Source organism: Sus scrofa, chromosome 4, assembly GCF_000003025.6.
Source record: "Sus scrofa isolate TJ Tabasco breed Duroc chromosome 4, Sscrofa11.1, whole genome shotgun sequence".
In the NCBI taxonomy this organism is placed as follows: Eukaryota; Metazoa; Chordata; class Mammalia; order Artiodactyla; family Suidae; genus Sus; species Sus scrofa.
The window spans coordinates 63,493,153-63,507,387 of record NC_010446.5 but is presented as its reverse complement, the minus strand read 5'-3'; the positions used below and the strand labels follow the sequence as shown (position 1 = coordinate 63,507,387).

At 36.9% G+C, this 14,235-nt stretch overlaps 1 protein-coding gene across 3 annotated transcripts in view; it reads right to left on the bottom strand.

Moving 5' to 3' along the window:
• The window catches only part of TRPA1 (transient receptor potential cation channel subfamily A member 1), a 65,113-nt gene extending 51,099 nt beyond the window's left edge, over positions 1-14,014 (bottom strand). Inside the window, exons 1-2 of one of the 3 annotated variants that reach the window (XM_021089237.1) lie at positions 13,016-14,014; positions 7,246-7,351 (exon numbers count right to left, since the gene is read on the bottom strand). In XM_021089237.1, the coding sequence (XP_020944896.1) occupies positions 7,246-7,300 (55 nt within the window). In that variant the 5' untranslated portion in view covers positions 7,301-7,351; positions 13,016-14,014. The remainder of the gene's footprint in view (positions 1-7,245; positions 7,352-13,015) is intronic. The other 2 variants (XM_001926115.4, XM_021089238.1) reach the window with 2 other exon arrangements.

Sequence of the window (14,235 nt, the reverse complement as noted above, 5' to 3'; positions counted from 1 at the left end):
TAATTTCTTCAGGGGTTGGTGTTTCAGAATGCCTAATGAAATGATTGTTGGATTAGATAGAAAGTCATAATGACTGTTATCTGCTTGTTTACCCTCAGCTCTGTTTGAAAGTCTTATCTTCCTGGGCCTGTGCTGCGTTTATTAATCAACAGCATAGGTGTAGTTGTGGAGTAGATGTCTACTCTCTATGACAGAGGCTAATCCTACCTTTACCTATAGAAGGTAGAGCCTCAGAAACTGTTGCCATTGTTTCTGATACAAGGTTAGAAAGCAACAAGCTTCCTTACAAAGCTGATTACTCTTTGCACAGGCTAGAGTTTAGCTTTTGACAGTCTTTTGTTTGCATAACCTGTGTGCTCCTTTAAAGCGATTGTTATAATCACCTGCAATCTCCACCATCTGATACAAGAACCACAAGGATCCAGGACCTGGTAGAGCCACTAAATAAAAGGTTGCAGATTGCCTGCCCTGCGGGCTTCACTGAGCTGAACTTCAGAGCCAGGGAAGTAGCTGGATGAGTCTGTGAAACACTGAAGAGCTTCCCCTTAAATCTTCCAGGAGTGATGGCAGGTTGTCATTTGTTCCACCCTTTGAATGGAATGCCTTGGAAGGATAATATTGAAGAAGTTATCACTGGTCAATGACCCCTGGGAGTGAACCTTTGAAAGACCGGGAAAGGATATGGTGTTCAACTTGATCACCTGCAGTTTTCCCATCAGCCTCTGTGTTCAGGGAGTACAGAACAAAGATCCGTTGCCCACTGGCAACTGAAGTCTGGCACTTGCCATCAGCCTCTACATGGATTAAATCATGAGCCACTGCAGCTGCCGACCTGCAGCCCCCCCTGAGCAGAGTTCGGGGTGAAAATCAGGAGTGAGGCACTCTGTGCTCTGGGAAAACCGGAAGCATAGGTCTTCAGATAGTCAGATATTCTTAGGAGAAGATTTTATGTGCCCAAATCTTGCATCTCCTCATATCTAGAAAAACACTAAAATCCTTCATGGTGATGTCTGCTCCTGGTGACTGGTGGTGACCTTCAGATCAGCCACAAACTTTTGTAAAATGCCTGCATGGCTGCATACACCTCCCCCTCACATTTATCAATCCTGATATCTCCCCTTTCCCCTTTGGGTGGTATTTCAGAGCTATCTGAAATACTGCCTCTGTAGTTAAGGCTGAAACAAAGAATGTCAATTGTCACGGTCATAGGCGAATGCAGTCACCTCCAAGGGTGAGAGCTGGTGAGTCCAGCAGGCTGTGAAAACTCAGGATACTGGCCCTGATGGTGGAGGTGCACATCAAAGGAATGTAAAGTGAGCCCAGGCCTCTTTTGTTCCTGCTCCCTGCCCTTGGTTGCAAAAACTCCTACACATTCTAGCTCCTCCCTCACCTCCTCCAGCAGGTTCTCAGTGCTACCCAAGATGTTGTCTCCTGGGCTTAAGTCCTACTTTTGCCCCAAATAAAACTTAACTCTCAACTTTCAGGTTGTGCATTTTTTTAAGTCAACACGACCTTACTATTACTTAGTTGAAGCAGGTAATGTATGGGGAGAACCAAGAAAGAAGAGAATTTAGAAACAACAGGGAAAGAAAATAACCTCCAGTCACTGCTGTCTGCCCGGCATTGTACTGCCTGAGAGCCTGTGGATGCAGGCTCTCATTTAAAAAAGGAAATGCCTCAGAGGACTATGAAGACTTTTTATTTGTGATGGTCAATTACGTTGATCAATTGCTTTCCTTCTGTTTAGCTGAAAGGGGTCACTAACACAAAAAGAGAATAAAGAGGAGTCTGTTTCAGGGGTCAAAAATACAATTCAAAAAATTTCCTTGTGCCCAAATGCAGTTATTCACATCCCACCCCAGCCCTAAACAACCTTCCATTTGTTCTCTGTCTTTATAATTTTGCTTTTTCTAGAAATTTCAGATACAGGGAGTCCTACACTGTATAGTCTTTTGTACCTTGCTTCCTTTGATTAGTATAATGCCCTTGAGAATAACCCATGTTGGAGTGTGCATCCATAGTTTCTTCATTTTTATTGCTCGGTAGTATTCCATTATATGAATGCACAGCCCCTCTATATCCATGCATTCAGCATTCCAGGATTAAACTAATCCAAGCTAAAAACACCAAAAAAAAAAAAATTCCAGGAAGTCTCAAAAAGCAAAACTTGAGTTTACTGTTCACTGGCAACTGTTCACATAGCATTTACCGTGTATTTTGTATTATAAGTAATCTACAGATGATTTAAAGTGTGTGCAAGGATGTGCATTGGTTATATGCAAATACTATGTCATTTTATCCAAGGGACTTGAGCATCCCTGGATTTTGGTTTCTGCCTGGGTCCTGGAACCAATCATCCGCAGATACTGAGGGATGACTGTGCCTTATTTTCTTTGTTTACCAGTTGATGAACCTTTCGATCGTTTCTAATTTTTAATAATATTTAATATTAATAATATTTGATAATATTTAATAATAAATAATGCTGCTATGAGCTTTATCATAGACATCTCTTTGTGGACACATGTTTTCATTTCTCTTGGTTAAATGCCTAGTAATGAGTTGCTGAGTCATATGGTAACCATGTGTTTGTATGAAACCCCCAAACTATTTTCCAAAGTAGCTGTGCCATTTTCCATGAAAATTCCAGTTTTTTCCACATTCTCACCAAAACCCAGGATTGGCAATCTTTTTTATTATATGCATTTTAGTGGGTATAGAGTGTTATCTCATTGTGGTTTTAATTAGCATTTCCCTAATGACTAATGGATGTTGTCCATACTTTCATTCCCTATTAGCCATTCCTATGTCTTTTTCATGAAATGTGTATTAAATTCTTTGCCTGTTTTTATTTATTTATTTATTTATTTTGCTTTTTAGGGCTGCACCTGCAGCATACGGAAGTTCCCAGGCTAGGGATCGAATTGGAGCTATAGCTGCTAGCCTACACCACAGCTCACAGCAACGCCAGATCATTAACCCACTGAGCAAGGCCAGGGATCAAACCCACAACCTCATGGTTCCTAGTTGGATTCATTTCCGCTGAGCCACAATGGGACTCTAGCCTCTTTTTAAATTTGAATTATTTGTCTTATTATTATTGAGCTGTAAGAGTTCTTTTTTCCTGGATATAAGTCTTTTTATCAGATAAGTGATTTGCATACATTATCTTAGACTCTTCTATTTTCTTAATGCTGTCTGTTGAAAAGCAAAATTTTTGAATGTTGATAAAAATCTAATTTGTTCATTTTATAGACTGTGCTCTGTGTGCCATATATAGAAATGTTTGCCCACTAAAATTAAAAAGATTCTTGGGAGTTCCTGTTGTGGCTCAGTGGTAATGAATCTGACTAATATTCATGACAATGTGGGTTCGATCCCTGGCCCTGCTCAGTGGGTTAAGGACCTGGTGTTGCCCTGAGCCATAGTAGTTCACAGACATGGCTGGGATCTAGGCTCTAGCATTGCTGTGGCTATGGCATTAGGCTGGCAGCTGCAGCTCCAATTGGACCCCTAGCCTGGGAACTTCCATATGCTGCAGGTGAGGCCCTAAAAGGGAAAAGAAAAAGATTCTCTTCAGTATTTTCTTCTAGAAGGTTTATGATTTCAGCTTTTAAAAAGATTCATTTTGAGGTAATTTTTGTGTATGGTGTGAGGTAGCATTCTAAGTTCCTTTTTATTTCATGTGGATAGCCAATTATTAACATTTACTGAAAAAAACTATACTTTCTTCATAGAATTGCCTTGGAACTTTTGTCAAAAATCAATTGATAGTAGAAAATTGACAGAACACTGTGAACCAGGTACAATAGAAAATAAATAAATATCATTATATAAAAAAATCAATTGACCATAAATATGAGTTTGTTTCTGGATTACCTATTCTATTCTATTGAGAGATATATCTGGGTTTAAGCCGATACCATAGAGTCTTTTTTTTTTTTTTTTTTTTTTTTGTCTTTTTGCCTTTTTCTTGAGCCGCTCCTGCGACCTACACCACAGGTCACGGCAACACCGGATCCTTAACCCACTGAGCAAGGGCAGGGATCGAACCCGCAACCAGTCGGATTCGTTAACCACTACACCATGACAGGAACTCCACCATAGCATCTTAACGTTGTAGCTTTGTGGTAAATTTCGAACTGAGATCATGTAAGTCCTCCAAATTTGTTCTTTTTTTCTAAATTATTTTGGCTATTCTTTGCAGTATTCTATTGGCTATTCTATTTTGGCTAAGTCCTTTGCAGTATAAATTTTAGGATCAGCTCGTCAATTTCCATGGAAGAGCTTGTGACTATTTTGATAGGAATTGCACTGAATCTACAGATCAATTTGGTGAGAAGTGCCATCTTATTGTCGTCTAATCAGTAAACATGGTATTTTTCTCCATTCATATAGATCTTTCTTGATTTTTTCAGCAGGGTGTTATAGTTTTCTATGTGAAGGTCACACATCTTTCTTGTTAAATGTAGTTCTAAATATTTTACTAGTTTTAATGTATTTTGAATGGAATTGTTTTTTTTAAATTTTACTTTCAGATGTCTGTTGTTAATGTATAGAAATACAATTGATTTTTTATTTTATTTATTTATTTATTTTTGTCTTTTTGCCATTTTCTTGGGCCGTTCTCGCAGCATATGGAGGTTCCCAGGCTAGGGGTCGAATCGGAGCTATAGCCACCGGCCTATGCCAGAGCTACAGCAACGCTGGATCCGAGCCGCATCTGCAACCTACACCACAGCTCAAGGCAACACCGGATCGTTAACCCACTGAGCAAGGCCAGGGACCGAACCCGCAACCTCACGGTTCCTAGTCGGGTTCGTTAACCACTGCGCCACGACGGGAACTCCACAATTGATTTTTTATATTACTCTTGTTCCCATAAACTTGTTAATCTTGCTCATGAACCTTAGTAGTGTTTTTTTTTTTTTACAGATTCCTTCGAAATTTATACATATAATATCATGTTTTATACTATGAAGACAGTTTGCTTCTTCCTTTCTCAACTGTGTGCCTTTAACTTCTTTTTTTCCATTTTAATGCACTGGATAGAAGCTCCAGGACATTGTTGAATAGAAGTCCACAGAATGGACATCATTGCCTTGTTCCCAATCTTAAGGGGAGATCATTCTTTTTTACCACTGAGTATGACGTTCATAGTAGGATTTTCATGGTTGCCTATTATCAGGTTGTGGAACGTCTCCTCTGTGCTTACTTTATTGAGACCTTTTCATGAACAAGTGTTGAATTTTATCTGATGCTTTCTCTACAACTATTGAGATAACCACATGCTTTTCCTCTTTATTCTATTATTTTATGTTAATTGATTTTCTGTTATTAAATTAACCTTTCATATGTTGCTGGATTCAATTTGTTACTGTTTCATTAAAGATTTATATGTTTATGTTTATGAAGAATATCCTTTTGTAGTTTGTGTGTGTGTGTGTTGTCTTGTCTTTGTATGGCTTTGATATTAGTGCAATAGCGACCTCATTGAAGGAGTTGAGAAATGTGCCTTTATTTTCTAAGTAGTTTTTATAATATTAGAATTATTTCTCTCATGTTTGATAAAATTCACCAGTGCAGCCCTTTGTGTCTATTCGGGTTTTTGTTTTCTTTCTGGGGATATATTAATTACCAATTTCCTCTTCCTATTTTTTATAGATCTCTTGATTTTATATTTTTGCTTGAGTAAACTCCAGTGATTTGTGTCTTTTGAAAAATGTGTCTAAGTTGCCTATTTCTTTCCATAAAGTTGTTCTTAAGTTTCTCTTGTATTTTAGTTTTTGTAGGGTCTGTAATAACATTCCCTCTTTCCTTGCTGATTTTTAATAATTTGTGTCATCTGTCTTTATTAACAAATAGTTTATCAATTTTCTTGATCATTTCAAAGAACAAAATTTTATTTTTCTCTATTGTCTTACTACAGTTGGTTTCATTGTTTGCAATTTTTTTTGGATTTATCTTTCTTTTTAATCACGTTGGGTTTGATTTACTCTTCTCTTTCTACTTCCTTGATATGTAATCTTAAGGTTATTGATTTTAGGTCTTTCTTCCTTCTAATATAAGCATTTAAAGCTCAAAATATTTTCTAAGCATTGAATTAGCTGCAGCCCATAAACTTGGACTTATTGTGTTTACATTCGTGGTTTCTTCTTTAATTCACAAGTTTTTTGGAAGTGTGTGTTTAATTTCCAAAATTGGGGGTTTCCCCAGATTTCTTTCTGCTATTGTTGACAATCTGGTTGTAGTCAGAGCACATACTTTATATAATTTCAATCCATCAAAATTCAAATGTAGACTTATTGAAAGGTGTTTTATAGCTGGCATGTGGTCTCCTAGAAATTGTTTCACAGACACTTAAATGAAATGTGTATTCCACTGTTATTTGGTAAAGTTTCTGAATGTTTTTAGGTCCATTTGGTTAGTAGTGTTCTTCAAGTGTTCTGTTTTCTTAGATTTTCTGTTTATTCTTCTGTCAGTTGCTGAGAGAAGTGCATTAAAATCTCCAACTATAACTGTTAAATTGTTGATTTATCATCTCAATTTTGTTCAAGATTTATTTCATTTTGGGTGGGCATCTGTTCTTAGGTGTGTGCATATTTGTAATTATTGCTATTCTGTTATATTTTCCCTCATTATTAAGAAATTTCTTTATTTGTCTTCTATGATATTTCTTTTGTTAAAATCTACTTTGTCTGAGAAAACTACTCCATACTGATTAGGTTTGTGGTTTACCTAGTAGACCTTTTTCTCTCCTTTTACTTTTAACTTATTTGTGTATTTAATTTAAATTTCTTATACATAGTATAGAGTTAGAGCCTGTTTTTTTATCCAAATTGACATTCTCTGCCTTTTAATTCCAGTGTTTAGTCATTGATATTTAATGTAATTGCTGCTATGATACTGACATTTTGATATTTGTTTTCTACATCTTATATACTTTTCTGCCATTCTGTTCCTCAACTGCTGGCTTATTGTGTGTTCAACAATTCTTTTAGCAAATGATTTTAATTCATTGGTACATTTTTTATAAGTTTTTTTGTTAGTGTAGCGATTATAATGTTCATCTTCAAGCTACATCAGGTTAATAGTTATTTAATTCCTGTAAACTGTAACAACTTTGCTCCAATACATCTTCATTTCTTCTGCCTCCTTTATACTATTATTGTCATATGTAATACAGTTATGCATATATCCTGTATCTATGTTTTACATTTCAAAATACAGTGTTGTAATATTTACCATATCCAGTGCTTCTTATTTTTTCCTGTAGATTTGAGTTATTATCCCGTATCATTTCCTTTCAATCAAAAGGACTTCCTTTAGGATTTCTTATAAGGCAGTTCTGCTTGAAAAAAAAAGTTAAGAAATACTTTTGCTAGATATAAGTTTTATTTTTTATTTTTAAATCATAGTTGATTTACAATATTCTGCTAATTTCTGCTTTACAGAAAAGTGACTCAATTATACTTATGTATACATTATTTTTCTCACATTATTCTCCATTCTGATCCATCACAAGTGACTGGGTAGTTCCCTGTGCTACACAGCAGGATCCCATTGCCCATCCACTCCAAATGTAACATTTTTCATCTACTAACCCCAGACTCCCAATCCATCCCACTCCCTCCCTCTCCCCCCTGGCAAATACAAGTCTGTTCTCCATCTCCATGATCTACTTCTGTTTTGCAGATAGATCATTTGTGCTATATTTTAGATTCCACATATAAGTGATATCATATGGTGTCTGTCTTTCTCTTTCTGATTTGCTTCACTCAGTATGAGGATCTCTAGTTCCATACAAGTTGCTGCAGATGACATTAGTTTGTCCTTTTTTATGGCTGAGTACTACTCCATTGTGTATAGGTACCACATCTTCTTAATGTTATTAAACACTTTTTGAAAAGCACTTTCAGTGTTATTAACTGCCTCCTGACCTCTTTGTTTCTGATGGGAAGTCATCAAAATATTTTATTGTTGTTCCTCACACAAAATTTTTGTCAATTTCAAAAGTTAATTGTTGTTTTTAGCTTCTCATTTACAATATAACAAGCTTAGCATACTTACATTTCTCTCTTCCTGATTGCCCCTCTCATATATATATCCAGTGCTTTATTTTCTTAGGTTTTCAAAAACTAAACTTTATAAAATATTTAGACAATTGTAAATTGTATTGTTGTTGTATTTTACATTGTTGTTTCTCACAACATTATCATTCTTTTTCTTAGATTCTTATGATCTTTTTCTGTATTCCATATATAAATAATTCATTTGGAGACGAAGAATTTGTTGAAGAGAAGTTGGTTGTAAAATTTCTAGGTCGCTAAATGTCCAAAACTTCTATTTTTATTTTGGCTTCCTATTGATGATAGTTTAAATAGATAAAAAAAAAACTCTTCTAAATTTATTTTCCCTAAGAAATCTGAAGACTTTATTGTTCCCTTTTATCATTTATTTTTAAGGATGAAGTATCTTTTTTTTTTTTTTTGCTTTTTTTATGGCTGCACCTGTGGCATATGGAAATTCCCAGATTAGGGGTCAATTTGGAGCTGCAACTGACAGCCTACACCATAGCCACAGCAACACATGATCCAAGCTGCATCTGTGACAAACACCGCAGACCATAGCAATGCCAGATCCTTAACCCACCCAGGGATCAAATCCATATCCTCATGGATACTAGTCAGCTTTGTAACCTGCTAAGCCACAACAGGAACTCCAGGATGAAGTATCTTGTGTCAATCTGTTTCTCACTCACTTCTTGGTAAATTTTTAAATTTTTTCTCTACAATATTTTAGGAGTTTTATCTTATTTTGATGTTATGAAATTTCACCATTATGCAACTCCACCATTATGGGGATTTCTTTTTTTGTTTGTTTGTTTTTTGGGGTTTTTTTTTGCCTTTTCTAGGGCCACTCCTGTGGCATATGGAGGTTCCCAGGCTAGGGGTCTAATCGGAGCTGTAGCCTCCAGCCTATGCCAGAGCCACAGCAACTCGGGATCCAAGCCATGTCTGTGACCCACACCACAGCTCACGGCAACACTGGATCCTTAACCCACTGAGCAAGGCCAGGGAATGAACCCGCAACCCCATGGTTCCTAGTCAGATTCGTTAACCACTGAGCCACGACGGGAACTCCTGGATTTCTTTTGTTTACCTTGTTCTGAACTCGATGTTTACTTCTAATCTAGCAAATTTCTTTGGCTTTGGGAAATTTTCTTCCATGTAATGTAATATCATCATTTATTTCTACAAGGTTAGGCATCTTTTCATGGCAAATAATAGAAAGACACAACCAAAACTGGCTTAACCAACAGTGGAATTAACTGGCTCACAGAACTAAAAAGGCCTGCGGTAACGTCATCCTATGTAAAATAGATCAATCTGGAACTCAGTGTCATCAAAGCTGTTTCTCTTTCCTCCTACCTCTTTTTTCATTAATAAAGAGAAATTCCTCTACCCATTCGAAGGTTCACATAAAGCAGCACCTGGCTGAAATCTTCCAGGTTTATGACCATCAGTATGATCACTGAATTTTCTACCAGCTCTACAGAATTTCATGATATGCCACTGGCTCATTCATAATTCAAGCCATTCATTGAGTTATGAATTCCATCGTTTAGTCAGTCACCATGGCAGGAAAAACAGTGATATGATTATCTAGAGCTGAGCTACCTACCCTCATGGAGTCAGCTCCAAACAACTTTGCCCAAATTGCATAGACTGGGAATGGGGAAAAGGATATTTTCCATCACCCTGAGAGAAATTAGAGTACTACTGGCAAAAGAAGGAGGAATTGATGCTGAGTGTCTATTTCTAGCTGGGTGTATAGATGTTTATAAACCTTCTTTCTCTTTGATTTTTTCTGGGTACATGTGCAAATTTCCCAATCTATTTTCCCCTCATGGAAATCTTAAGCTTACTATCATATTTCTTTTTCACTTCTTTGTTCATTTACACTATATTATGGGGAACTTCTTTAACTTGATCTTCCAGTTCACTCTTTTGCTCATCATCTATGTCCCTCTGTCAAGTATTTTAATTTCATAGAGACTTTTTTTTATTTCAAAATCTCTGATTGCATCTCTGTAAATGAAATATATTCTCACATTTTTATTGTATTTCATTCTAAAATCCAGATCGGCTTGTCCTGTTAACCTCATTTTCTCCTTATAATGTTACTTTCTTTCCAATGTCGAATAACCCCTGTCTACTCATTTTTTTTATTGGATCTCTCTCTTCACTTGCCTCTTCTATTCCCCAAAGTCAGTCTCTGATGACCGTGCAGGAGGGGCCATATGTGCCACTAGGAGGACTGTACCTCAATTTCCCTTCTGGGCGTGGCAGCTCCTGTCCTCCTGGACCATTGCCCTGCCTCAGGGGTCTATTCCACACACCCTGCTTTAGCACACAGCAAACACCATTGCTGCCTGCTGCTTAGAACAAATCAGAGAGAGAAGGGATGCCAACCAACCTCAATCTGACCGCAGATAATAACCACTGTAGGGGATGCTTGAAGACCAGCTCTGTGTTCCTGTGGTCACTGCCTCTTCCATCATTCTTCCCATCACAGTATACTTTTGCCTACCTTTAACACGTCTTTTCCTTTTTATTTATTTATTTATTTAGTCTTTTTGCCTTTTCTAGGGCCGCTTCCGGGGCATATGGAGATTCCCAGGCTAGGGGTTGAATCAGAGCCATAGCCACCGGCCTACGCCACAGCCACAGCAATGCGGGATCCGAGCCACGTCTGCAACCTACACCACAGCTCACGGCAACGCTGGATCCTTAACCCACTGAGCAAGGGCAGGGATTGAACCCACAACCTCATGGTTCCTAGTCAGATTCATTAACCACTGTGCCACAATGGGAACTCCTTTTCCTTTATTTTTATCTCCATAGGTCTGGTCTTGTCTGCCTCCCATCATTACAGAATTCTTTAACATTTCCAAACTGTTAGTGGTATTGCTTTTTGTTTTCCTACTTCAGTTTGGATTTTCTCCTTACTATAAACAGTTTTTTTCTTCCAAAGGATCTCAGATGGGAAGGAAGGTAGACGTGTGCTCAGACAACTATCTTAATCCAATCATTTTCTTTTATTTTCTCTGTAATTAAAAACAAAATTCTCTTGGAGTTCCCATTGTGGCTAAGGGGTAACAGTATCCATGAGGATGAGGGTTCCATCCCTGGCCTACTCAGTGGGTTAAAGGTCTGGTGTTGCCATGAGCTATGATCAAGGTCACAGACAGCTTGGATATGGAGTTGCTGTGGCTGTGGCATAGGCTGGCAGCTGCAGTTCCAATTCGACCCCATCCCGGGAACTTCCACATGATGCAGATGTGGCCATTAAAAAAAAAAAAGACAAAAAAAATTATCTCTTGTTTCTGTCAAGTTTTATGGAAAGGAGACATTTTCTATATAGCACACCTTGAAATAGTTAAGTTACATTGGAAAAAGATTGGGTCTGGGAAGAAGGGGGAGACGCTAATGTTCATGTGATTCTATTATTCACTGGGCTGTGTCATTAGTGTAGTGACAACTGGCTCCTAGATGGAAAGTTTTCCTTCATACAGATACATAGATCAATTATACACACCCGTGCATGTGTAAGTGTGTGTACACGCACACACACATACTACTGTAGATGTCTATGAAATGCTCTTTGCAACCAGGGCATCAGAGAAATGCAGTACACTTTGATCCAGAGAAACCTGAAGCAGATTCTGCCCTATCTCCTTCCCAAAGGACCAAATGATAGACACACAGTGTCCAAACCACCACCATTCTGGGGCCCTTGGCAACCATGGTCTAGATAGATTATTGGAACAATTAATAAAAATGCAAAAGATTGTCTCTTTTGGTGAGACATTAAACAAAGCTAATTAAGTTGCCCCCTAGACCAAGAAAATCCTGAGTCAATTGTATTATGGCAAATAGTATTTGAAACTTAAGAATAAAGTTAAGGAATATAAATTTATTTTATTTGTATTCAATTCCTAAAAATTGTATCCCATAACTTAATCAGATGGTGGAATTGATTTTTAAGTTGTGAATTTTTATTTCTCACTATTGAAGTAACAGCCAAGATTTAAAATATATTTCCATGGTATCTGCCAGTGAGTGAGATACTCGAAGATTTCTCATGGTAGTAGTATTACTTTATAGGATCAAAAGTACAATTGAATCTCTCCACTGATTATAAAAAGCCTCTATGGTACAACTTTGTTTCCTATACATTTAATTAATTTATACCAAGATCACTATAGACTGGGGCAGTAAAAATACAAAGAAAAACACCTCTGCTATTTACCTTAATAACTTTATTATATATGGAAACTTTTGAGCACAAGTATATTCTAAATTAATATGTGAAAATGTTTTATTGAATTTCTCTCAAGCACTTAATAAAAATAATATCTGTAGTTCAAAGTCTGTCTTCAATATATAGAGATATCCTTGTTTATTGTTTCATGGCTATATTAACTTCTCTCAGTCTATGAAGAAAAAAAACTTTATAGGTTCCTAATTCGTAAGCCTCTTGGTGAATTTTGGATAAGCGGAGCTCAAACAATTCAAATAAAATTCTATGTAAAAATAAATATTTTATTTCATCTAATTCATATTGGGAACTAAGACAGATTGAAACCAAGTAACATCAAATATAAAATGAGAACTTAGAATAGATTTAGAAGGAGATCCTGCTGAGTAGCATTGAGAATTATGTCTAGATACTCATGTTGCAACAGAACAAAGGGTGGGGAAAAAAATGTATACATGTAAGGATAACTTGATCCCCTTGCTGTACAGTGGGAAAATAAAATAAAATAAATAAATAAAATAGAATGAGAACTTATATTTCTGACAACTGAAACACAAATGAGCCTTTCAAATAGAAATAACTATTATGTTAATTTTTATAACAGACACCTGGACTCATATAACACCTAAAATATATGCATTATCCTTTAAAATATGAACATAACAAGATATTGAATAAAAATTATGCTTACCTTTATTCATGGAGATTGACATCCTGTTTCTGATGTTACACACGCATAGATATCTAAGTAGAGAGCTGATCCTTTTCTTACACAGTAAATAGGTTGCACCCACTTTTATAGTCCCATATAATTATACAAGGGGTGGTTCATTCTAGGAGTCAATATTATGCCTTTTTATTAGACTACTTTATATAACTAATGGGTGAACACTAAGTTTTCATAGTTTGGGCTTTGAAATTTGATTACTGGCTACTGAAAAGGAGTTGCTTAATATTTGGCTTATAGGTTTATCTCACTGACCATGACCTCTTGTAATGTAAGATCACGAATCAAACTAGTTAAAAGTAGTAGCCTTAGGAGAGTTATCTAGCTTCTGTGGGAAACTAGTAACTATCTTTCTACTGAACACAAGAGAGATCACCCAGAAAAGTCAATAAAGGATTGCAGCATTGTCATTTACATATTAAAGTTTGTGATATATTAGTAAATTGGGGACAAAACTGAGTTATCCCAGAGAAAATTATCCAGAACATCCAAGACAATTATCCAGAATAAAATAAGACAAATGCCTCAAACAGTAAACATATATCTTGGTCTACCAAAATATGATTACCAGACCAGGGATTGAACCTGGGCCATAGCAGTGAAAGTGGTGAGTCGTAACCAATGGACCACCAGGAAACTCCAAAAGAAAAACAAATCTCTAAAGAGAGTAATTAACAAGGTAATCTGTGAAAGCTGGAATGTTTAAGTTAAGCTAGTTTTGAACTTCAAATATGACAATTTAATTGGAAATATTCCATCTGATGTGTTCTCTGTTTTCTGTCTCTAATGTGTTTTTATGCATTCGTTCAATTATTAATTCAGAAACATTTATTAAGGAGTAACTATACACTAGGTAGTATATTAGGATCTCCCAAGGAGCTGCAAGCTTAATGGGAAAGAAAGAGAAGTATTTGTACCTGAGTATACAGAGTGTTAGCATAGGCAAAATACGGGAATAAGAGTTGGTACCTTGGAGTTCCCGTCATGGTGCAGTGGTTGACGAATCCGACTAGGAACCATGAGGCTGTGGGTTCGGTCCCTGCCCTTGCTCAGTGGGTTGACGATCCGGCATTGCCGTGAGCTGTGGTGTAGGTTGCAAATGTGTCTCGGATCCCACATTGCTGTGGCTCTAGCATAGGCCTGTGGCTACGGCTCCGATTCGACCCCTAGCCTGGGAAACTCCA